The 26,949-nt window shown below is 39.2% G+C and overlaps 1 protein-coding gene across 5 annotated transcripts in view; it reads left to right on the top strand.

Moving 5' to 3' along the window:
• The window catches only part of LDLRAD4 (low density lipoprotein receptor class A domain containing 4), a 284,848-nt gene that overhangs the window by 117,261 nt on the left and 140,638 nt on the right, over positions 1-26,949 (top strand). For all 5 annotated transcript variants that reach the window (XM_074548131.1, XM_005486727.4, XM_014266815.3 and 2 more), the window contains one exon: positions 23,092-23,232. In XM_074548131.1, coding sequence (XP_074404232.1) covers positions 23,092-23,232 — 141 coding nt within the window. The remainder of the gene's footprint in view (positions 1-23,091; positions 23,233-26,949) is intronic.

Below are 26,949 nucleotides of genomic sequence, written 5' to 3'. Positions count from 1 at the left end.
TTTTCATGATGAAAATGCCCAAGAAGAATTCTTCTCTGCAGCCAGAATCTAAGCAGCACCTTCAATCCATGCCTCTGAGGATAAATATGTCTCTGCTGTTAGTGGGTAAAATAGCTTTGTTCAATGCTGTTTGATGGCTGACAGTGCTGGATGCCTGTGTTGTAGGTGTGCATATGCTGAGGTGGTGATAGGTAGACTGAGGACAAGGTAATGGCTTCAGAAAAGCCTGGAAGACTGGCTTGCCTATGAATTGTTTAAGAATTGTCTGTTTATCCTGGAGGCTCAGACTATACAAACCAGTAATTTATACTGGCTGAAGATGGATTCACAGCCTGGCTGTGCACTCAGTCCTTGATTTAAACGGAAAAATTGGAATTTGGGCATGAGTCTCCATTTTTCCTCTTTCTGATCTTTATTATTCTTGATTTGTTTATCTCAAAAGAAATACTTTCAGGATAATATCTGCTTCCAGTTGCTCAGAGCGAGAATTTGAAGAGACACATGACCTGCCACAGCAATGCTAAAGTTCAGAAAAGCCTCGCTCTTCTTAACTTGGGAAGTAGGTGACATCTGTAAACTGAAGATACTTCTTTTTTTTTCCTGTAGCAATCATAACCTTTGTGCCCAAACCACTGCTGTTTATATAAATTGTTGGACAGTTTCTGCGTAATAAAAGAAAGAGGGACAAGCCCAAACAAGAAAGGCAACAACTGTGGTTCTTGAAGATGTTTTTATTCAGTGGCTTCTCTAGTGTATGCATGGAAAAAGTGCCATAGCATTGACTTAGTGGCTTTGTGCAATCTTTCAAGTATGTCACTGCTTTAAAACCACGTTATTCTACTTTTTGAGATAAACATGATAATGTTCTCTCAGGCATGACTCCTCCTTGTAGTGGTCAGTGTTGCACCAAAGAACCTTCAGCTGAGATGAGGACCCTGCTGTGCCAAAACAGTGAAGGACAGCGCTTTTTAAAGCCTCAGCATCTAAAAAAGACAAGATAGAAGTAGAAGGAAAAAGTGTTGCTGTCCAGTGTTTGCAGACAGGCACCTGAGACACTGATGCAGTATTGATGTAAGGTGAGTCAGGAGTTTGGCAGACCTGAGGACTAAAGCTACAGCCTCTGAATTTAAACCCTGTATGAAGGGTGAAGTTATAACAGAAAGTACTAATGTACCAAATGCACTATTTTCTGTGTTGTATTTTTGTACTTTTTGCCTGCTGCCATGAGGAGAAGAATGTAAACTGGTAAGATTTCTTGTGGAAACTGCAGGCTTGCTTTATGCCAGCAGTGCTGGAAAGAAGTTCTCTGAAGAACAATTACAGCTGTCCATAAAATATGTAACACAAACAACCCTTCTCATCTGCAAGTATTAATTGTGCATTGAGAAGGAGAGGATGCTGGGATACCAGACTGCTTAAAGTATATGGGATATTACTAAAAGGCTTAAAGAAACTCTGCCATTGAATTGCCAACTACAGAGCAGGATTATTGAAATTTATGAGAACAACATTTAGTGAGATGAATACAAATAAAGCTGTCCATATTAGTGTCACTTCTTTTTCAAAGGTCTTTAAATGCAAAATACAATTTCATTAATGTAATGCAGGCAGGCTCATTGGTTTGTTGCATTATACACTTTTGGATCCGACTTGATGTGGTATCCTAAGACATAATTTGAAGAGCCTCAGAAAGTCCTGGGTTTTATGTGACTTGCTTTATCTGAAGGACAAAAAGGCAAACTTTGTGGAAAGATTCTGTTTCATACTACATCTAGTGGTCTGTTTGAAAGGCAAACAAACAAGATGCCAAACTCCACAAATAATCAGGCATATGAGCTCTTCATCTCCAGGAAAACTCTTAGTAAGCATTCAAGATTCTTCAGTTTGCTAAGGGACATCTTCTGCTACATAAACCATCATTAAAACCAGAAATGGACAAGCAAGAAGGAGAAAATTCTCATGCAAATAAAATCAGCTGTTGCCATATTGGCCTTGTGCTTTCAATTAGTGTTGTGATTGGGAACAAAATCCCCCAGTTGTCCCCATTCGTGGCACTGTGGTTCAGCCCACAAGACACCTTTGTTGTTACCAGAGTAGATAGTAGTGTCCTGCTAACAGGAGGTTGGAGAAAGTGAAATTGCTTCTTTCCAGCTGTTAGAGGCAATGGGATGCTGGATTTATTAATGTGAGCTGGAAGGCAAGAGGAGTGAGACCCAGGGACCATGTCTGCAACTGGACTGGACTTGTGAAGTTCCATCCTGAAAGAAATGTGTGCTTGAGCCTCCACCTGGATATAGTGCTCTTGGAGAGGCAGAAGAGCATCAAAGCCTGACTTGGGATGCTTGCAGAAGGTAAAGCTGAAGATAGAATTAGATGTGTGTACCGTGGTTAAGGTGATTCTTTTAAAAGTGATTGCTGTCACTTCAACCACACTGAAGTTCTGCCAACACCGGATCAGAAAAATACTTGTACAGGGAACAAACTGTGGAAATCTTATCCCTGCAGTGACAGTCTTGAAACAGTTTCAACTGGGAAAGAGCTACATTAATTTTGGGGAAGAGTGTCAGAAGTCTAGTGTGCTCATTCTTAGTTTTTATGTTCTTAAATATAGAGCCGCACTCTAAAAGTTCGATCAGTGTGAGACTGTGTAGACATTACATGATGCCAAGCAATGAGTTCCCAGATATTTATAAATAAACTCTTGGTGTGCTCCCATTTTCCTGTCTCTCATCTTTGCCATTATCCCACACACTTGCCCCAGGCTTTCTGTGCTATTTATAGAGATGGTAGTAGTAATTCCCTTTTCCTGAATATCATTCTTGAAGAAAGTAGATCAATTATGCAGTATAATGCTGGTTAGGTTACACCTAATAGCTATAGCTGTTAACCTCACATATTCGTTTTACTTCTGTGGTAGTAATGAATCGTTAAATTGAGTGCAGCAATAATCCAAGAGATATAAAAATAGAAATAATTTTACAAAGGCATTCCAAAGTGAATTCTTTTATTGATTAATATTATGTAAGATTGTCAATATCTTCTGACTGTTATGAGGTTTCCAGAGTGCAGCTCAAACTGTGAGGGTGATGTGTAGAATATCTGCAGACCCTCATGCCTTTATTGTATTCTAATCTTTCAAGACTATTCTTCAGAAACTAGAAATGAAGTAAAGAACAATGTAGTCTTCATGTAAATGGTACAAGAGCTCCCATTTTAATAAAACTTGAACAGTTAAGAACACTTAGTTTTGCTAAATGTGTCTACCAGAAGAGACAAAATTGAAAAATATTTCCACTTAGAAAAGAGTACTTCAAGTTTCATAAAGATTCAGATATATAGGGGGAGATGCATTACTGCTCTGGTCCACTGTGGAAATGTATTCTCTAACTACTGTGCAAATGTTCTAACATAGTGAGAATATTGCTACCTACCATTGATACTGTTGTTTGTTAAGAATTAATAGTTTAGTATGAAGTGAGACAGTAACCCTTCCCTCCTTACTTTAAGTTTGTTAATAATACTGTTAGGGTTTTTTCTTTCTTCTGTCAAGTTTTACAACAAAAGCAGACACAAGATGTTATTTGGGTTATAAGATCACTTAATAGATTTCTGTATTCTGAACAAGTAATAATCAGTTAAGTTTAGCTGTCTGAGTTTGTATATTAGAAAGAATTACAGAGAATTCAAACTGCCCCTTAAAACAGCAAATAGTTTTGTGTAAAACAAGAAATTGAAAGAATAAAAATTGAAGGAACAAAGACTAAAATAAAGGTAATTGGAAAAGCTATGACAATTGTCATGCTGGAGATAAGACATAACTTTGGTTTTTGGTTCTCAGTAGTAATAACAGTTGTCTTATTTCAGTGTATTTTCTCTGGGAAAAAAAGTGACTCTGTTTTTTACTTCCTATGATAGTGTAATTGAAATTTGCAATCGTTACTTTCTTAATAGTTCTGTGTCTTCTTCTGACCGACTGTTGTTGGTGTCACAAAGAGTAGATTGCATGTGATTTAGAGTTTAGATATTGGTATTGGCAGGTGTGTGGCTGCATAGTGTGTCAAATGAAATGTTCCTTCTGAAATTTATTCTTCTGGATGTTGTTAGATATCTGGAGATTCAGTTTCCCTGTAATAACTTAGGCTGACTTTGGAAGACATTGCAAGTCTGATGATCTCATGGGTATTCTTGTTACTGAGAAGAGCTGTTCCATTTGCTGTGAAATATATCATGTGGAGCTATACATCCCCATATCAGTACTTTCTACAAGGCATAAATTATAGGAGGTGGTAGTTTCTTTTATTAGACCATCTGATTTAGTTGGAGAAAATAGACAATCTGAGTGCACTGCAACTCCTTCTTGAGGTCTTGAGAAAGATCCTGAATGACAGGTCTGCAAGCTCCAAACTTGACCTGTTTTTTCCACTTGTATCTGTTGATCAATTAAAAGATAACCTGTCTCTTTATAAAGCTCACCTTGATTAAACTGCCATGTCTACAATAAACCACAGCTTAGTAATTTCAGCATTTGCCATCAGGACACATATCCTTATTTTCTTTGAAGTGCCTGAATGAGAGTTACTTTCAGCCATTTTGCTTTGTTCTCCCTTCACATTTCTCACTCTGGGTATAGCCAGAAGGGCTGACTCTTTTACCTAAGCTCAAATCAAGTTGTGCTGAAAACCCGATGAAGCAGTTGAGCCTGTGACTTGCTTTTCAGTTTTCTATGTTGTTCCCATCCCTCAGACTTCACTACAGACCTCATTGGTAGCCAAAGTATTTATTTTGTGGCCTGTCATATGTGATGCAAGCAGCCTATTTAAAGCTTGGTTTCATGCTCCTAAGTCAAATCACCTTGGCTTCAGGGACAACCACACAGCTTTGCGTCCTTGCGAGGGGAATTTTCCTAGAGCAGGTTAGTCACTTTCTTCTTTGTAGCATTTGCAGTTTTCTGTCAGTTTGAATGTTCCTCCTACTTTCTGATCCCTGGCTCCTCTGAGAGCTCTGCCTACATTCCACTTGCACATTCCTTTGCCTCGGGAAGATTTTTTGGGACCAGTGGAAGGGCACACAAGGGATTCAGTACACGGACAAGAAGTTTCCTGGCAGCTGCCCTGTGCATGCCCTGATTTCTCACCTCTTCCTGGTGATTGTTCCAAAGGAGGAGAGCCTTTGAAAAAGACTCACCATCTCCTCTCAGGGGTTGTGGTCCAGCTGGTAGCTTGGGAGCCTGACTCTGTGTGTTTTTCCCTCTTCTTCACGGAGAGGAAGCAGCTGTCAAAAAGAGGGCTCTGCTGGAAGCCATCACAACCCTCTTGTTCCAGCTTACAGCCCAAGAGATTGGCTTCTGCTGGCTTCAGTGGTCTTACCAAGAGCTGACCAAGCTGTCTGTAGCAGTTTCTGTGCATGAACTATGCTGAGGAGTGATTGAAAGATCCCTTCTAGCAGGGCATGGACTGCTGGATGTGTGTGTTGAGTTACAACACATTTTGAGGAAGAGAAAAAATTTAATCTTTTTTTAAGACCACTGTTTCTTGTCCTCTAGGAGAGATGATCATGTGTAAGGAGCCTTCCTACAAAATCAGGATTTGTAAGCTTTAGTTAGCAGCTTTCTGCCATCAGACTGGCTAATGGGGCTCTGCTTATGCCATCTAAAATTTCCTTTGTGCAACAGCAAGGTATGCAAGTATTTGTGATTCAAATGTGTGTAAAGTGATGAAAACTTAGCACCAGGAGGAGCAGAAATGGGTTGTAGATCTTGAAATCCTAGATTCTGGGCTTTGACATCTTGTGTTACTCTTCAACTTAATTTTTTTTTTTTAAGAGTACATGGAGACCTTGCATGAGCCATCATGTAAGATGGTTTTGTTGGTGGTGGCTTTTTGCAACTACTTAAGCACATTTGGCATTTAAAATTTTCTCACAACTGCCCCATAAAACTTCCTTCTAAGAGGGAAATTTTTAATGCTAAAATATATTTTTTTTTGTTTCTCTAGTAACTTTTTACTTTTATTATTGAAGCAGTAGCCTGAAACATTAAAAAATTTTCTGAAACTAGAGTTTTACAGCAAGCATATGGTAGATTTTACATTTCATGAGGAAGGAAGAAGATATCTTAAAAAATCTAGAAATATCAATTATAAGGAAGCTACATCTAAGGTCCTAAGTGCAGATAGACTGAAGACTTCTAAGAAACTTTTTACCTTTCTGTGTAATTTTACATCTAATAATTAATGATATTGTCAAATAATATGCTAATATCAATGATATATTTTCATCAATTTTTAAGATGTTTGATTTTCACTCTGAATGCAGTGGAGGCAGTTCCTCTCTGACATTTGTGTGTAATGTGCATTATTTCTGTCATGGCAAAAAACCAGCTATGGCAATTCCACAGCTCACAAAATCTTCTGACTTTCACCTTTTCATTTTATTTGGCACTTATTTGACTGTGCGTGTGATTCCTTAAAAAACTAGTTGTGAATATTTTAAAGATTGAATTAGTTTTAGTTCTGAAGGACCAGTGTCTGTTGGCTGTCTGTGGTAAGAAGGAAAGAAAAACACATACATGAAGCTCACTTTCAGAAGGTAATTGGCATTGCCAGCAAAACTATGGCCTTATCAATATTAGATAAGAACTGAAAACTTGTTTAGACTGGAAACTTGTGTGTTATAAGGGTATTTTCTGCATGGCAGGAGAAAGTAGGGAAATCACTGGATGCAAGATGAGGGGAAGCTGACACACAAAAAGACTGTCTCCTTTTGCCCTGCAGGTAATGTAGCATGCATCAGGACTTTGCTTACTGCACAAGGTGTTCTCCTTCAGCACTAAATCTGCCAGCTCAGTAAATGCCAACATGCTTAATTATCCTGTTCATTTTTCTGGAATAGGAGAACTGGGAGAAGCACCTGGATCTGTCATGTGCTTCAGGTACATCTGCACAACTGCGACTGCTGCTGCAGAGGAGACTCCTTTCCATCAGCATTGGGCACTTCTTGTTCACTGGAGCTGGGGGTAGCAGTAGGGTGGTGTAGGGCTGCATGCAGTCACAGAAAAGCATGGTCCCTGTTTTGAGGTGTAGTCCTATATCCTGTTGAAATTCCTGTTAAGATCCTATAGCTGTCCAGTTGAAATTGGGCTCTTGAGAGGAAAATATGAGAAGTTTTATCATAACTGAGTTTGTGACTGGAGACACAGTGTCAAAGGGAAGTGAACTTGAGCCCCTGACCCATTGGTACTAATGGCTGAACTGGCAATAAAATAAAATGGCTGTTCATGTTTTAGTAGCAGTTAAGACAAGAATTACTGGTCTCTGTTCATCTGTAGTTCTTCTTAAAATTATCCTTCCCCAAGATACTGGGGAGTGGAATAATAAACCAAGGCAAGGAATAAAACAAAGGCAATCCATAGCTAGATTGTGTTGTCCACTAACTGTACTTTTATTTTTCTTCCTCTTCAAAACCCTTTTCAGGTTCAGCAGAAATCTGAGCAGTTCTTTCAAACCTTCACATCTTTCTAATAAACTAGTAATTTAACATTGCAATAATTTTTTATGTTCGGAACTGTCCCAGATCTATCATGAAATGATGGCTGTCTCAGACAGGCCCAATTTCATGGCCTCCAGGGTGGAGAGGTGACAGGGTCATGGACAATTGACACAGACTGTGATGCACAGTATTTTAGACAGAGCTCATGGCAGCTTTCCATCCTTAGGATGCCTCATATACCCTGCTAGTATTCGTGTCCTTCATACAGAGATAAAGCATTTTCATATTTTTGACTGCTTCAATTTGAAATATTTAGGAGAAATGTCATCAGGGACAAAGATATCATTGTATACTGGTGCAAGAAATTTCTAATAATTCTTCCTCATTAAAATCCTGATCTTTGAAGTCTTTTAGTGAAGTTCTGCTTTATTGTTGCCTTCACTGAGAACAGAGATTAGATCCTGGGAAGCAAGAATATGGATTAGTCTTCTAAGAGTATATTGCTCAGGGTTTCTTCTTCAGGTGTTGCATCTACCTGAGGAAATGAAAGATAAACAAGGTAAAGCTCCACTGACCACTGAAGCCATGGTAGTTATGTACTGATTTAATTGTTCTCTGTAGCTGGCTGAAAAGAGATGCTTGAAACCATGTCTGAACAACAAAAAAGTGGCTTGTCATGCAGGATGGGACATAAAATTGTTTTGGTTTACTTTGTCTTTAGATATAAATGTTTGGGTTAAATGGAAGTGAGCAAGAGCATTATATCTTGTCTTATAGCTGTCTGGGTGGCCCATCTGAAACAGTTTCCATTGAGAAAATCTGCAGATAACATACATTTTTTAATAGTTGATGAGATTTTAAAAATCTAATGGAACTAGAAAATTATTAAAATTATTAATCAATAGAGAATCTTCTTTACACTGCAACACATGGTAATGTTGCTCAGTTTGCCTCAATATTTTCCTTCTTACAGTCACCATGAGCTTTTACATGTCTGCATAATTTCACAGCAGCAGTATCATCATCATTATTATTATTATTAATATTACTATTATTATTATTGGTATTACTGTTATTACAGCTCTAGGTATGCTGGGAAGATCCAAGCAGCTTGCCCAGTGTCATACAGACTGTGAGAAAACTGCAGCTAAGAAAAGAATCGTGACGTTTTTGTTTCAAGATCTTACAAAACCTTCAGTGACTTTACTGAAAGGAAAATTTATAGAACTATTACTTAAGACAGCATAATAGTTTACCCCCTGGATCTTTTGGTACACAGAGTTATGCATTCTCTTCCTGCTGCTCCATGTTCTTTATAGGACTTGAGTCTTGCATGCTTTGCAAATGTAATAGTGCGGTACTGCAGGCAGCTCCCTTGTGCAGCAGCCAGCAAATCTCTTTTCTCCTGAATATCAAATGAAAATAATTCAGGCCAGTCTTCTTGTTTGGCCTGCTGGTTTTATATGCAGACATCAAGTATTAAAACGGAAGCTGGGAAATTGTAGCACAGTCTGGCTACAATTCCATGTGTTTTTGGAATGTGCTTTTGCAACCTGTGTTGCCTAATCACATCTAGGTTATATAATATGTTGATACATGGATTCAAAATCAGTTGATACTGTGTTTAAAATAAAAAAATGTGTTGCCTATTGACTCATGGAAATTTCCATACAAAGCAAGCCAATGCATTTTTAAGATGGTTTTGCGCTGAGATTTTGAGCTCTGTGTTGTCCTTGCATTTAAGAAATATGAAATAATTCACAGGCTGAGTACTTTGTAAAGAAATCCCCAGGTCAGTACATCTTAGGCCAGATTTTGCTTCAAACCTTGGCCTACAATGCCTATGCTTTGTGTTTGCTGTTAGATATATTCATGTGAAAGTACAGGTCTCTTTATATAATGGTACATGAAAGGTGAACTTTGTAAGGAAAGCGTATGGAAAGATTGGATTTTTTTGTTCTTTGATTTTATTTCTTTGCAAGATACTTGCCTATATGTTGTGAAAAAGGAAATTATTTTATAAGAAAAGAACACTGATAAGATTGTTTTAAAAATCAGGTTATTCTTTCCTCATTTTACTGTTGATACATGGCTTGAGAGAGAAAAAATATTTAGAAGACACTTGGAGAAATCTTTATGCAAAAGACAAGATGTAGGCTGCTGATTGCTAGGCATGTGATATAAATAAGCTTTAAGTGAAATAAATATGTGAAGCCCCATTAAAGTTGAAGATATTATCTAGAGAGTTTTAAAGTGATTTAAGGAGTAGTCCTCTCTCATCTCTAGGTACTTGTAATATGAGAGAATGAAATACTTAATGTTCTAAAAAAATAAGAAGGGGCAACATTGCTCTCTCTTTTTTTAGTCTTCCTTTTCCACATTCCTAGATCTCTCTCTATATATTCACAGTATCTTTCCACAATCTTAACATATATAGGTCACCTTTAGTGTCAAAGAAAATAGCGAGCAAGTTATTTAAAATACACGTTTAGGGGTGGAATTCAGTGAAGCGAGTTGTCATTAAAATACATGTGATTAGCCCCCAAAATGTCAAAATGGGACAGAGCTACCTAACATCAGCACACTGTTAGAAAGATGCCTAGCTTTCCATACCCACTGCCCATTTCTTTAATGGTTAATATGTGAATTCCTTCCATCAGTGATGTCATCAAATAGAATTAATTTTTACCCAATTTTTTGTCTAATGGGACTGTGCTTCTAAAAAGCTGTAATCTGGTGATTCTCTGAAAGATCCTAATGTTCTATTTGGAAATCTGAAATAGACTGAATTCTTTTCTTCAGCTATTCCTTTGTGTTCTCTCAAATACCTGACATTTAGGATGTTTGCCCTAATTTAGTTCATTAAGGTTCTCAAAGAGCAGGACTCTCTCAAAGAGCAGGACGCTCATCTGTATTCCCAAAAAAAAATGCCATGGAAATCAAAGATTGCAACCTAAGGAATAACATTGAGGAGCAGTGTTCCTCAAAGCAAACTGAGTCCATCTCAGCTAGCAGCAGCTCTGCCAAAATTTTGCCGTTCAAGAAGAGTAATCAGATACTCTGCTGTGTGACATCATGTGAATGTTAGTGTTTTACTCACAAGATAATGTAATTTTTCTTTTATTAATGATTTGCTTAGTATGTCCTTGCAGAATAAGATTGTTTTATTCAGTTTTTTAAGCTTTGACAAAAATAACACTGGGTGTGTGAGGTCATATTTGGAACTCTAGAAAGCATGTTTAAACCTAAACCATATTCTTCTCTCAAACATTCTACCATGTCAGCTATGAGTTTAACAACAGCAATATGCTCTGAAGACTGTAAGTTATTACTCTTATATGTGCATATCTGTTACAGACATGCTCATCTTTTTTAAATAGTTAATCCCATTTTGAAGGCTTTGATGACTGCTTGCCATATACCAATAAGTATTAAAGTGTTTGTCTGCTATTTAAAATAGGTGAACTTCACAAAATCCCCTAATGCATAGGTCATTTAAGGAAACTTTTCTTACATATTTTATAACACTAATCCATTATGAAGGGGACTTCCTACCCTTTTAAATGACCTTTTATCAGGGTGTGTTGTCCTGCCATCACTGCTTCTGTCTTTTAGGCAGTAGGGCACATTTAAATATTTTACAGTCAACTCAAAGACAGTTACTTCATGAAGTATAAAAAGACATATTTCACTATCATTTCCCCACTGTTGTCAACTGCGACTTTTCTAGGTAGTTCCTAATCCACTGGCATGCGAAATACAAAGGGTTTGTTTAAGCTTTTGCTGAAGTACTTTAGGTGAATGTTTTTTGTTTAATATTGTATAGAGCAGATGATATTTCCTTGCTGGATGCCACCTCTAAGCTCAGACCTTAAAAACAACAGATTAGATGCACAAACATTAGAATGTGCTAATGTGTTCACAGTGTTCATTTAATTGTAGCCTTTGTTACCTCTCAGTAAGTATCTGAGAACTAGACTAGGAAAAAATCCCTAGAGGGACCCCTATATTACACTGCTGTAGAATTTCACTCACCTTTGAACTTGATTTCCAAAGATTTGTGTGCTAGATTATTTTTGCCTAGTACTGGTGACTGTTGGACTTCTTTTTTCTTTCTTGAAGATCATTCCTTTTATATCCATTTATCTGAAAGCAGTGCCTGGAGATTATAAAATATTCTTGGTCTACATCCTGGGTTTTAGACTGGGCTCTTCTCTGGAGAAGTATTTTTGTATGTTAGTGTAACATTCACTAGTAAGACATGTTATATTTTAAAGAAATACCTCCTAGTGCCAAGGAAAAGGAATCTATTTAGATGGTGTTTCTTAGTGTCTCAGTAGTTTCTTAAACATAAGGACCCTAAATTAGAGGGTTATTAGGAAGCTCTAACAAATACTTTGTTCCTTTGTTGTTGCTAGAAAATGAGCAGTGTGGTATTAACTGGATTTTTGCTTTACTATGAGCTTCTTATTTGAAGTATTCTGAGGAGGGAACAGTGCTGTGAAACTGACCTCAGTTCAATTATCTTGACTTATAAAAACACAGAAAATTATCACCATCTTTGAACAGATTATAATAATGATCTGGTACAATATTACAAACTGCCTTGCCTAGAGTTAAAACACGAGTTGCTCTTGAGTTTCCAGTGCTCTGGCTGTTTATTCTCCTTCGTGGCTGGGAGGTTCTCTGTGTTCAGCACATCATTTGTACAATTTTTAACGTGCTTTAACTTGTCATCGATACACTGATAGCTTGTGCTGTAACCGGAGAGTTATCCTGGGCCCCTCTCTTGTCCCCACCCAAAAAATTCTGTGGGGCCTCTGACAGATCTACAGTGGCAGGTTTAAATTAGATGTCTGAAATGATTACTGCTATTGGCTGCCTACCCTGCCTCTCTGACAGACGTTGCTGTCTCAAGGCTGGCATGACTGATCTGCATGTCAAGCACAGTAGTTTCCAGTCCAGCGTATTAAGATAAACCACAGACAGAAATCATGTCCAGAGCAGCCAGAGGCGTGAGGTAATGTGTCAGAATTTTGGAGTGTGGTTTGTAGATCAAGTTCTACTTGGATCTCAGATGCAAAGCACATTTTGTCAGAAAAGCCAGACTCAACCATCAGTGGTACTCCAAGCCCAGGTCACAGCTGGATGTGTGCCTTGGCAGGTGGGCACTTCTCAGGTGTGTTGGTTCAGTGCATACCAGGTGGGCACTAGACTGAGCTTCTTTTGCAAAACTTGTGTTTAGAAAGGGACAAGCATGGTTAACTTCTAAAAGCCAACTCTGTCAAGAGGATTCCGGACTGTGTGGCTTCACCCAAGCCAGTTGTGTAGATGTGAAGACAAGCCCTTACGGTGACACCTGGACACCCAGGCACCATCAATCCTCCCTGGGTGCCCCACTCTAGTCTTTTCCTTCTCACCATGCCAGCACTCAGCTTGGGTCAGCTGTCCCCCTGACTCAAGCAGACCTGTCAGAAACCTCCTTAGTTTCTCTGTCTCTTTCCAGATGAGTGGCTGCAGATGGATGTGAACTGCAGCTGATGTTGGAGAAAGGCTGTGCCATGTCCCCCTGTTGTGGTGTGTTGTAATATCCTGTTTTAAACTTCAGGTCCCTTCCCCAGGTGTGCCAATACCTCTCTCCCTTCCCCCTCGCCACCTTGCTGAGTGAGTTCTGTCAATCAGGCTTAACATTCCAGCAAGGCCGTCGTGTTGTTGGTCAAGTTCAAAAGATGCCCCTATGCCCAGAGGTCATTGGCCTGTCTAGGTGTCATCCTCCCCTGAGACCCTCCTCCTCCCACCTGGTTGGTGCTCACCTGTCCCTTCTGTCCCCCTCCGCTGGAGCTTAAAAGGTCAATCAGATCATGTGCCTAGTATTCTGTTGGAGCTGTTACCAAGATTCAGGTGTCTATGACCATGGAATAAAACTCTGGATATTAACCCTCCGGCAGAATCCGTCTCCTTCCTCCTCACCATAGCCTGAAGCCTTCCCTCCTAAGGTAAACGGAGTTCCTACCAAGCCTGGACTTGTTCACTGCCCAGGTGCAACATCCAGCAAGCTAAAGGTGTCTCTGGGGTGATACACCACAGCTGCCGCCTTTGGCCCAGCAGCAAGGGTCAGACTGGCCCAGGCACAATCTACCTGGTAATATTGGGATTCATATTCCAATATCCCTCCATCTGTCACTGGGAAGCAGTACCAGCAAAAAAACCCACTCAATTATGGGGACAGGGTTCTCCAGCTTGTTTTTATTTTTGTTCTTTTTGGTTATCACATGCAGTGTAGTCATGGCCTGAGCTTGTGAACTAGAGCCTCTGTTTATATTCAAGTTTTGCATTGTGTTAGGCTTGGGTCTACTTATTAGGTACTTTTTGACTTACCCACTCAGTGTATCTGCAAAGTTGAGTGTAGATTAGGGAAGGGAAGTAATGTGCTGTGCTTGTCTCTGCTGTGAAGGTACCCAAGACAACGCATGGTGCAAGGAGAGAGTCAACACCATCCAGCATCATGTTAATAGTCTGTTCATGTACACAGCCTGAAATGAACTGTCCTAAACATACTGTCCATTTTTAAATGATACTGTTGCAAAAGCAGAAAGATCTAAGTGGTAGAGGTTTCTATGCAATGCCTGTATCAGAGTTTTCTGCACAATGTGCTTTGTAAGCACTTTGGCCGTGGAAATAGTTAAATAATCTTGATTAAATACCTGCTAGGTGGTCAAAGATGTTGCTGATGCTTAAACAAAATCTCATCATTGTAGTTTGAAATAATCTTTTTAAAACTATGCTGAACAGGTTGCTAAATGAGGCCTTGTCAAAGCATAAAATACTGGATCTCTGTTCACATTTCTTCTTTGTGTCTGTCTGTTTCGTGCACTTGATGTTGGGAGCACTTGGGGAAGGAAGAGGAGCACCTGGTGGTTGTAGTAATGGCTGAACTTGGCTGTGCCTGGAAGTGAAGTGGAAATCTTGTGTCAAAGTGAGGGGGAGCAGAGCTCACACCTCCCTTCCCCTTCCCCACATCTGCCTCTTCCCCTGCTGTCCCAGTATGGCTCGGGCTGTTGCTCTGCCAGTGGTACTGCTGGAGCCTCACAGTGTTTGCACCTTTGAGTTATTGGGGAGTGCTGCCAGAAACTCCCCTGATGCAGACAATAAGAAGATAAATGATTTTTTTGTTTTGTTTTTGGTTTTTTGTTTGTTTGGGGTTTTCTTGCTTTTTTTTGTTTTTTGTTTTTTTTAACAGTTTTTATTTCCATAAAAGCAGAAGATAATTTCTTGGGGCATAGAAAAGGCACTTCTGTAGGCTAGGGACATTCTTCCAGCTCAGCATCACAGACCTGCTGCATGCCGTGAAAATGAGAGGGATTCTCCAAGATATTTATTGTGGAAAATATTAGGCAAAACAAAGGAATACCAGCTCCACTGTATGGAAATGCATATACTTGGAAGTCTGCACTACAGTACATACCTGAGTGGAAGTGTTCATGGCAACTGGTAAAAAGGAAGAATTAAAGACAGGTAGAAAGGACTTATTTTGTTTATTTTCTTTAAAAGGCTTAGCCAAAAAAACTGTGGACTTCTGGGAAAAATACGAAGGTGAATAGAATGTATGACTCATTTTTAGATAGAGATGAATAAGGAGGGAAGAGTTTAGTAAGAATTGGTACAAGACAGTACTAGTTTGTAAAAAACTTGGTCCATGCTGTATGGTGCAAAACACTGAGAGCTATCAATTTCCCTGTAATCTAGGTATTGTTTTGTTTATATTTTTATGTGAACCCTAAGGCACATTGAACTGAGTTAGACACTTCTTAGATAATTGGACTTTAGTTAAAATTGCTTTTAAAGTACAAAATCTAACAGTGACAAGGTATTTACTGCAGGAACATGCAAATCTTCACAGGTGTGGATCAGAGAATATGATCTGGGTGATAACAGACTTCTCATTACTCATGTTAGTGTGCCTTGCACAATTCAAATACCACTGAGAAATGAAAGAAGAATGCTGTTGTCCATGGAAATATGAACTCCTGTTACAGTGGAAACTCCATAACTGTCCTGCATCTTGACACAGAGTAAATACATTAATTTCTCTTAGATTTTTCTCTTAGATTTTCTGCACCGTGTGCTGAGGAAGACATATGAAAAAAAAGCTACTGTCATCAGTATTAGGTTGATATCTGAGCAGCCACCTGTAACACAGTGTACTCTTGCCTGCATTGTGCATTGCTTTTATGAAAAGTCCAGTTCTCAGGTCTGTTTTCAGACCCTTCCTTGATTCAGTAGCATTACAGCATTTCAGATGAGAATGGTATTTGTTCTGTACTTCAGTACCTCCTAGAAGAGCTGACGTAAAACAGCTCCTGCCCTACAGGGGTCACAGGCTTAATGTGACCTAATTAAACAACAAAATACATAAGGAGAACTCTTTTCCCCATCAATCAAACCATATTATCCAACCCCAGATAATCCTTGGGTATTGCAGTAACTGTTGTGTGTCTTCATCTGGGCCTGGTTTTAGTGAAAGCTCCACAAGGCATCTGTGAAGGGATATGGTTTAGTCTGTATTTCTGTGGGTTCAAAGTTTTATGAGGTTGTCTGATAAAATGGTCTTGTCTTGAGCTGTTTGTCAAGCAAACAATATTCCAAAGGAAGAGCAACAAACTGCTTCAGTAATGTGATTTTTTAATTTTATATTCCTCTACATATGCAGTACTCTACAAACCTAGTAAGTGGCACTGCTTGTGATTATTAAAGATTTCTTAAGATGAACACCAACTAAGATAATTTTAAAATATTTACCATAATTCAAGAATTCTTTGAATTATGATTAAGGAGGATGAGATGTTAAGAAAATCTCATTTGCATATACCCTTCTTACCTGCACTTGCCCATGATAATGACACTTTGCTTGACAAAAATTATAAGGTACATGCTTAATGTATCTTTAATAGTCTCCTCATGTAATTTCTCAACTGAAAATGAGAGTGTCATTAGTTGAGTCACCAATGCTCCTTCCCCCCTTCCCCATACTTGACTTGGACAACTTTGCTGGTGCATGTGGAGGAGTGCAGGCAGCTCCTGTGTGGTCTGTCAGGGCAGACACAAGGCCTTCCCATGGCTTCTGGAAACCCATCCCTCCTCACAGGTCATTTCTTCCCATCAGGTGGAATGAGAGTCTGTGGTGGTGCCATGTCCTTCTGTCTGGGGGCTCTGACCCAGGTGGAGCCCTGGGGCAGTGCCCAGACTGTCACTTGCTGGAGCTGTTGGCACTGGCCCCAGTCCCTGTGCCGGGGAGTGCCAGGCACATGCTGCTGGAAGGAGGTTTCTGCAGAAGCCTTGTGGCTGGGGAGGGTGTCAGTGGGCTTTAGGATGTAAAGGATCTTCACGTGAATGAGGAGAAGGAGACACAGTTCTCGACTTCTGTTGAGAAGTCTTGGCATTTCAGTTCTCTGTGGGCATAAGCAGGCAGAGCACTGCCAGTCCAGGAAACGCAAGTGGATGGAAGGGCCGAAAATGGAACTCCTTATTTATACTGCCTTGCTGTTTTATGGGAAGGTAAGTGATAAATAGAACAAATCATTTATGACAGTGGCAATAGAAGATCCTTTCCTTTATTGGCTTTTCTGTATGTTGGCAGAACTGGCAATTTGTGTGAGCTTGGCAGTCTTTGAGATCACCTTGGAGAGGCTTTGTCCATTAGTGATGAGTGCTGTGATGGGAACTGTTGTCTCATTCCTGAGGGGACATGCTCAGGGCTGCTGCTGGTCCCCAAGGTGAAGCTGTGGAGAATTGCTGCGTGGACAGAATGGTGGCTCAGTGACAGTGACTCTCCTGAGTTTAGTTTCCAGTGTTGGTAAAAACTCTTCTCTTAATGCCCCCATGGCCCCCGGGGGGGATTTTTCTCCTTATTTTCACACCAGAGACAGGTATATGCTGTGAAGAAAGATCACAGGCAAAACTAGCCTCATTGACCAATCTCAAAATAAAGGAGCTCTTTTGTTTACCCCCACGATGTCTGGGGTAATTTTATTCAGGCTATTAATTAAGGTGAGCTTTGTGAAAAGTCCTAATGCCCTGAACTGGTGAACTGAGCAGTGGATTTCGCTACCTGTGTGCAAGAATATTGTGCTTGCTTCCTTTAGCTGCTGACATAAATAGTAACTCGTTAAAGGGCATAGCTCCAGGCTTTGCCTTAAGAAGTAGATGAAAAGATAATTGCTGGATAAGCAAGCAAGCATGGGGGACTGTAAGAGTAAATGAGACTGGTTGTGAACCAACAACAATCTTGTTTCAATCAGCCTGGTTTTAAGGCTGTAATCTCCCCTGGGCAGAGGAGGTCCCTGTCCCCATGTTGTGTGGCTCTGGGAGCAGCCTCGCTCCTTGTCCTGCGTGAGGCCGTGGGCGCTGAGGACGGGCCTCTGGCTGTGCCTTACAGCTCTGCTCTTAGCCTGCATAAAGCTGATCCTCTTTCATTCCTGTTGGTGTTCTGCTTGGCATTCTTTTTGTGAAGTGCTTTTTTGTTTTGTACAGACCTATTTATCCCTCCCTTCCCTGCACCAGTGGAGGTTTATTAGATTGCATGGCAGCCTGCCATCTTCCTTATTAACCAAGCTTTTTCCCAAATAAACATGCTCCTTGTGTGCACGTCTCCTATTTATGATTTACTTCCCATTATAAAGCTACAATCTACAATATTAAAAATAATACACAGACAGATGTTTATGAGAGGCTGAACAGGGTTTTATTGTACTGACTCTGGTATTTGTGGTTTATATTTCTTTAATCTCTAGTGAAGTGTGGTTCCTCCCACCCTCCCCATTTTACTGCTTCTGCCTCTTATTAGCCTTATAATAGGTGATGGTGCCCTTTAAACACATTTTCTTTCAGGCTCTTACATGCTGCAATATAAGCAGGAGTATGAGGAAGTATGATGATGTACTTAAAATGGTGTCTTTATATAAGAAATTAGAAGTTAGGCCTTTATTCTGGAGATCTAGATCCACCCACCTGGAGGCAAAGAGATCCTTACCTTCCATTTCCATGACTTCAGTAGGGCATTTGATCACCCTCTGCTGGCTGAGCTGCCCGGGCAGCTGCCAGTCTGCTGGATTTTGGGAGAGTGCCTTTCTGCCCTGGTGGAGTCCCAGCCATCACTTGGGATTTCACTTTGTGCCTCTGAAGCGTGTTACTACGGTTTGGTCACAACAGTTTGGAGTCACTAGCTGCATACAGAGTTCTTTGGTTTTTATGCGAATGGATGGAAGAGAATTCTGCCCCTGGGTCAGATAATCATCTCAGACCCGTTAAATAAGCAGCTGTGACATGCATCATAACAGTGGCCTAAACCACCATATTTTTTCAATATGACACTTCGTTGCTTTTTTTTTCCTTGGCCTGTGGTTGGGCTTACATTAGAAAAACAAACAGCACTTAGCTATAATTAAAAATGCCCTACGGTAAGTGGGATGACAAAACAATGGGAATGCTGTTCATATGGATGAAGTCAAGTGTAAATGAAGTCTAAAAGAATTAAGTTGAATGCAAGGATAAAATTATCTTGTTGGCTAGGCACAGAAAGTATAAAATAAGCCTACCCAATAAATCAGATCTTGCATTTCACAGTAAAAAATCAGATCAGGGTAGTTTTTTTGTATCATGAGGCAAATCCATCTTTTACTGTAGCAACAGAAACATAACCTTCAATTAATTATTTGAAACGATTTGAAATGCAGTATATTGGTAATTGCAGAGAGTTTTATGCATTCAAGCATATACCTTGAACACGTGTGCAATATACTTATTTATACTACATGCACTCAGTTTCTAAAAATAGGAAATGTTCATAATAGTATCCTTAGAATTCCTTTTTTTTTCAAGATAGTCAAGTTCTACCTGGAAGTATGTTTATTAAAATTTTATATTGAAGAACCACTGTATCATATTGTTTTTTTTAAAGTATGCTCCAGACATAATTATGAACATAGTAAGACATAATTATAAGAAGGATTGATATTTTTCAACCTCCAGTAGCTGTCGTCTTACTTCAGGTTTAGCTGTAGTCAGAGCCTTGCTGACCAACCGACTGATGTTTCACTAATTGCCACTTGAAAATGAAAAGGGAAACTGTCTAGCTTTGAAACATTATTCATGAAAGAAGGATCATGCTGGCATGTTGTCAGAACAGGATCTTTCTCCCCTGTCTTGTCTAGACAGGCCAAGTACAAGACTTTGTACTGAAAAGGTCTCTCTGGTGTGTCATTAGGCACAGTGGTTTAGTCTGGACTGGTCTGGATTCCCTGGTTGGAGTGTTTTGAGGTCACTCCTTGTGTTTTGGTACAGAGCTCTGCAAGTTTATTTCAGTTTGAAAATACTCTAATATTTGCTTTCTACTACCTCCCTCAACCTGACTTTGATCCATTTTGCTTTACAAGGAAGGGTTGTTCTCTGGTTTTAGTAAAAGCACTGCTTAAATGCATTCACTAAGCAAACTAATTTAAAGTACTGAAATTTTGTTCACAGGTTGCAAATACCAGATGCTAAGTATATTCTATGGTCAGAAATATCTGTATTCTCATTGGATAATCTGTTTAATTAATTAATCTTATTCCTGCAATACATTTTTTCTTTGAATATTTATTTCAGACTTCAACAGAATGTGATTATGCAGACTAAGTTTTGCAAATTTCTGTCCTCCATTAGATATTGTATTTTGTTAGATTTAGGTGTTACTTTTGCAGATGCATGAGTGAGAAAAAGCGGAAGCCCCATGGATGTGCAGGCACTGCTCAGCACTAACCAAAACATCGCTGTGACATCAGCACTGTCCTACAACACTGTCCAACACTGATTATTTGGATCTCAAATCCAAATAGCCACCACAGGGGTCTGCTGTGAAGAATGTTACCTCCATCCCAGCCAGGGCCAGTAGAGGATGACTGCTTCCTTGGCAAATAGGTTTGGTAGGAGACAGAAGGCAATGTGATTTTTGACAACATGCCCCATTTTCAAATCAACACAGAATTCCCGTGGTGTTGTGAGCAATGTTACAGTCAATGTGGGCATGCAAAAAGGGGACAAGAGGCCTCATGACACTTTTTTTTAAAATGCACCTTCACAATGGCTATTTTCACATGTGTGAGGGAATGAGGAAGTAGCCTTAATATTCTACAGGAAAAGTTGATTTAGTCTGCTTTTTGATTCTAAATTTCAGTGTGGTCTGTTATCTAAGACAACCCCCCCCACTTCACCTTAAATCACAAATCCTTACTTCTGGTTAGTCCTCTTATGATAATGTTAGTTAAACCCCAGAACCTTTAAGACTTTAATGTAGCTATGAAAAATGTAATGCTTCGTCTAGTCTTTTGTGTGAAAACTGTATAATCTGGTGGCAAACAGACACCGTGAGCTCTTGGCTTTAACTGCTTTTGACTTGACATCTTGCTTGAACATTTTACATCAACCATGGGGGAAGCATGGAAAGCATTACATTAGGACTCAACACAAAGGCACAGGAAAGCAGTAAAAGCTAGCCAAAGTAGCATGCCACATATTCTAACTGCAATAGGGTGATTGATTCTTTCTAATAGAAGCATTCATTATGTTCTTTACCACTCCAACTTTACCCTGTGTGATATTCTTCCTTTAATATACCTGGGAAGTTTGAATCCTTTCAAGATGACTCTTCTAACCTTCCAAGATAGCTTTGTTCATTTCTTGTTCCAGTTTCTTCAGAAATGAGTCCTAAAGCATTGTAATTATCAGGTTGCTAATATTGAGCCTGGCTTTTAAAGTCTCCTTTCCAGGAGTAATTGTTAATGACCTTTTCAGTTCCACGGGTTTCAAAGGCTTACTTCATTTCACTATTATTTTTTTATAGTCTATACTCAGAAGGAATCTAAGCCCTTCAATGCCTCTTCAGTTCTTTGTTGTTGCAGAGAAGAACAGAGTAACATACAGAAGAAAATAATTTGTTTGTACAGTATTTTATTAATAGGTTAGGGACTGCAGGGTTGGACTGAAAAAAAGCTTAAATTTGAGGACCTCATTTAGACAAATACTTATTTTATAAGTACTCTTCCACCAAGCAAAATAGATCTGTTTTTTTTCCCGTGCAGGAAAGGCTTGTTTTCCTTGCTTTTCATACCTTCTATTTATATTCCTAAGTAACTTTTTATATGTTACACATATTTATGCATACAGTTTTTTATTGCAGTAGGCTCTTGCTGGTATGTATACCAAAATATCATTAATACTCTTGAAAAGTGTTCAGAGTGAAGTCTGCAAATTGCTTTTATCTGTAAAGCAAATGAAAAATGAGAATGAATTCGCTCCCTTTCTCAGTTTCTTTTTCCTCTCCTTTGCTATTGCGGTGCTTGCATTATGTAACAGACATGTGTGAGTAAGTGTCACACCTCGGTGACTGATGTAGGGACCTTTTAGAATTGGAGGTCCTGTTGTCTCAGTTCAGACTAAGTTAAGATTAAAGCAAAGTCTTTTGCTGATGCTGTTGAAGATGAACAAATTCTGCCTCTTTGCTGGGAAGGACCAGGAATCATCTCTCTGAAGCAGAATCAGCCAACCCATACTGCAGTGTTAGGGAAGCCCAAGGTTCTGGGACTGGCATTCCTTTAATAAACTGCCTGTGAGAGTTTCTAATTCTGTCTGCTTTGCCTCTGCTTGTGAATGGCATCACCAGAATTTGTCAACATACTAGTAGTGTAATCATTAAATTTTAGTTTGTCTTGATACAGTGTGTTCTCTCTTCTGTACAAGTATTTTACTTTGGAGCAATCCTCGTGAGAAAGCTTTTCATAATTGTGTGTATATTTTTGAGAACATTTTCTAATTTCATCTCCAGTACTTGCTATAAAGTATACTTGGTCTCGTGACAGAATCATATTTAGGGGAAACTGTTCTCCTTTTTTTTTGTTTTTGTAAAAACAAAGTGTAAAAGCTACACCATGCCTGCATTTAGCATTCAGACATCTTATAGGCATTTTAGAAGTTTACTAACTTACAAAGAACACTAGCATGTGGGATTTTAATGTGCAGACACCAAGTGCTTGACTGTAATTAGGTGGGAGACTGGCAAATTGGCTTTGGGAAGGTAGTTAAGGAATAATTGTCTGTGTCTGAACAGGATTGTTCCTGGTTACAAACTATACTGTTGCCTTACAGCTGATGGCAAGATTTTTTTTTTTAATGTGGGACAATTATTATTTTTATTAATAGTGCTGTCTTACCCCAGATATGCAAGGTGCCACACAAACATATATGAGAACACAGTCTTTGTCCAAATGGAACTATACTCAACATGAGCTGCAAAAAATATTGCTTATTATTGAAAAAGGTGAATTTTCCCAAGTGGCAAATCTGGTTTACTGGTGGTTTGATTCTGGTGATCAGAAATGTGTCACATATATATTTATACATGCAATACTGTAAGGACAAAATTGTTTGTGTTGGTGTTGAGTTGCCAGAGACCCACCCACCATTATAGCATCTACTTGAAAAAGATTGCCATTTTAGCACTGAAGAAGGGTGGGCATCAATTTTCTCACAATTTTTTCTTTTTTTTTTTTTCTTTTTTTTTTTTTTTCCTTTCAGAGTGCAAATTCACCTGCGCCAGTGGTAAATGCTTGTATCTTGGTTCACTGATTTGTAACCAACAGAATGACTGTGGGGATAACAGTGATGAAGAGAACTGCCTGCTTGTAACAGAGCATCCACCTCCAGGCATCTTCAGCTGTGAGTATTGGCTCCTTGTGTGCATCCATGTATGTCAAATATGTCTGGCTACCTCAGAAATCAGTCTTTTTGGAATCTTGATCTGCAGTATGATATCAAGGGAGTATGAGACACAAAGTAAATAATATTTTTCTCAGAACTAGCAGGGATTTGTGATGCACTTTCCCCAGGACTCTAAATGTGTTAATTTTTAGTTATTCCAAGGAAGTTTGTGCTATGGATATTGTGGTTATAATCATATGGATCATACGTGGCCTCTGAGAAAACATAATTAAATATTTGTATTCAAGATTCTACAAAATATTCTGTGCTCTGTGTAAAAGTCTTTATATGCTAATAAGACTATCAAGAAAATTATAATTTTCTGTTCATAATTCCTGTTAGTTTTATTAGTGCTGAGATCAGCATCATTTGGTAGGTTACTGACCTTTGATATATTTAAAATATCTTTAGTTAGTGTTCTTCAGTGCACAAATATTGCACACAGAGTTTATCACAGGAATTGCTTTCTTAGTGCTTTGTCCTCAGTCATGTCTACTGAAATCAACCTTTGCTTTTGTTTCTTGTGCAATTATTTATTTTTGAACTACAGTTCAGCTTTCTGGATGGGTGATACATTTTTCAGGTACAATAGAAGTATGTTATGTTACTTCTGCTTTCCAGACAATTTTGTTCGGCCCATACTGACATCCCTCAGTATTCTATTTCACTTCTGATTGTGATTATATCTTAGGAATATCTGTTTTGTTATGCTGTTATTAGTAATAGCAATTATGAGCAGCATGTGTCTGTAATTTTTGTAATTAATGCATGGGGCTATAAGCAGGACAGAAGACGGAGTGAGGTGTTGGATGTCTGTCCTCCTGTACCCTCTAACCTCCAAGTGAACACGTTCCTAAATGCTCTACTCTAAATCAATTAAATCTTGTACTTTCTGTTACTTTGGTACCTCTGCAGTGATTTCGGTGGCTTTGAAATAATAATCACCTATGTATTCTTTTACGCTATTTCATTTTATTTTTGTTTTGTTTGGTTTTGAGTGGAACACTTTCCCAAGTCCCAGACAAGACATAGGCTTTGGGGATGCGTCCAAGTCAAAATGTCACGTTTGCCCATAAGGTTGACTTTTGAGTTGTAAAAAGGTTAACATTTTATTATTTATTCATGCAAAACTTTTAAGCATATCTGTTAAGTTCAAATAGAGGAGTTTTTCTTGACTGGGTTACTGTACAGCTCTTCTCTTAAATGAAGCTAGCCACAACTGTTTGTCCAAAAGGTGGCCACAAAACTCGCAGTGATAGCAGGTGGAGGGAAGGGCTTTGGTGATGAGCAGCAGCTGTGGCATCGCAGGGGGTGGCCCTGCACAGCTGCAGTGTGATGATGGCCCTCTGTGAGTTCCTGGGTGGAGCCTCTTAGATGAAACTCCCAAACCCTTCTTTATCCTGAGGTCTGACAACGAGGGCAACAGTGGTTTTGCAGTATCCCTCTGTGCTGGTGACAGTCTTGTAGCAATCAAGTATCATCTTGGCACCTTCTCCTCAAAAGCCCTCTGGACTCTATAAATGGTTATTTGCTTGACCCAGGATCTACAAACTTCCTGCTCTTCCCCTAAGTCACATCTATCCCCTCTGGTCTTGCTGCAGATCATGAAGACAGGCCTGCCTGGTCAGCTGGCAAGTCATCCCCCTAGCCTCCAGTGACATGAAGTTTGTGGTGACCAAACCAAAAAAAAAATGTGTCTGTGAAAAACCTTCAGCAAAAGGTTCCCTACTGCTTTCCTGAGAATTGCAGTTGGTGTGTTTCATGATCCTGTCTCTGGAAAATCGTGCAAGTTGACAGCAGTTTTCTTACTTTTCAGTGGACTTGGAGAAAGACAGTCAGCTTTTTCCTCCAGTCAGCCTTTTACAGCTGTGAGGGCTGTTACCACCCATCCATGGGTTTTAAAAAACACCCCAACAAACAAACCCACCCAAGTTCATTCATATGAATTATGTTTCCTTAAATCTGTTAGAGTTGTTCATTTTCTATGACTGCTTCTAAAATATGGTGTCCAACAGGCTTACTACTTGAGATCTCCAGAGTAGAGTCCAAGTGCAAGAGGGGTATTACATAAACAGTCTTATTATTTCAAGAACCCTATTTGCTGGTTTTGCAACATCATTGGAAATTAGGAGTTTGTAGAAGAAATACTGGATGCATTGCTAGGAGGATTTGGAAATGTTTTATTTTTTGCTTACCTGGTGGCAGATAGAGCAGTTCATTATTTGTTGCATTTGGGGATATTGACAGGGTCTGTACTGTTTTGTTGCAATAGGGACTGTGTGAAAAGTGCTGTTAAATAAAGGGACTTTGGTTTTCAATGTAAAAAACCAAACAAATCCCAGTGAAACAGGATCCTAATGGTGAAACAAAGAGAAAAAGAAGATCAAAGCCAGACAGAAAAATAATACAACCATAAACTCTATTTAAATTATATTTACCATGTTCTGTCTATTAAACAGACTACTGCATGGTAGAAATCAGTGCCAGTTGGTAATAGGAAACAAGATTATTATGGACACATCAGTTGTGTTGGTTTATTCCAGCTTTGAAAAAATGTTTTTAGAATACTTGCTGAAGTGAGGTCCCCAGGCCTTAGAGGGATGACATGTTGAATTAAGAAATGTGTGCATGCTTTTGCTCAATGATTTTAATGGGGATCCCTACCAGAGTACAACAGAGTGTATGCTCTTGAAATGTCCCAGCTGAGCAGGCTGCCTTTCAACACAGAAGTGCATACATTCATTGCTCTCTTGCTAGTAACAAGATGGTAACACAGCTCAATAAGAAGAAAATTAGTATTAACAAAAAAAAATAACTTGAGGAATGTTACACCAGGTATTTCTTTCTAGTTAGTGTTACATATAAGCTCTGTTCTTTCATCTTTTTGCTTGTGTGCAGTTCTTAAATGGGAAAGAAACTGTTGAAAGGAGCCACTTATTAGTTTGTGCTGGTTAACATCCAAGCAGGGTATCCTATTTCTCCCTGGGACTGCCCTTGTCTTTACCCACAGCACATTGTCACTACAAGAAGTATGCCTTTCCCTCTGCTGTTTGTTCAAAGAATCCCTTTGTCATGCTGTATTCAAACCTTCTGTTCTCCTGTGATATAAAAAATATCCAATGTCTAAATAAAGAAATTTTCATATGAAAGTTTTGCTTTAGTTTATTTAAGCAGTATGTGCCGTGTTAGTGGTACCCCATATTTCCCAGCTGCTGAAGTATTTCTCATTTGTGTTCTTGCCAGCAGCCAAATCCAGAATGTCTTGTTGGAACTTCTTGTTCAGTTTACTGAAGTTGCATGGGCAATGGCATAGAAAGATTTTTTTTTTTGTGGGTGACCTGTTCCCTGGATCTCATGATTATAGGAGATGCTATCTTACTGTTAGAGGAGTTCACATCTGCCAGATCTGGTGTTCCTCTCTCTTTGCCATTCTTATATGGCTCCAGTGTACTAACTGTTAATTTAGTCTTTTAAATCACAGAATTATTTGGGTTGGAAGGGACCCTAAAGATCATTTAGTTCCAACCCTCTTGCCATGGAAGGGACACCTTCTGCTAGAACAGGTTGCTTTAAAACCCCATCCAACCTGGCCTTGAAGACTCCTAAGGACAGGAGCACTCACAGCTTCTCTGGGCAACCTTTTCCAGTGTCTTACCACTCTCACAGTCTAGGACT

This window comes from Zonotrichia albicollis, chromosome 1 (genome assembly GCF_047830755.1).
Source record: "Zonotrichia albicollis isolate bZonAlb1 chromosome 1, bZonAlb1.hap1, whole genome shotgun sequence".
NCBI lineage: Eukaryota > Metazoa > Chordata > Aves > Passeriformes > Passerellidae > Zonotrichia > Zonotrichia albicollis.
This window is presented reverse-complemented; position numbering and strand designations above follow the sequence as displayed.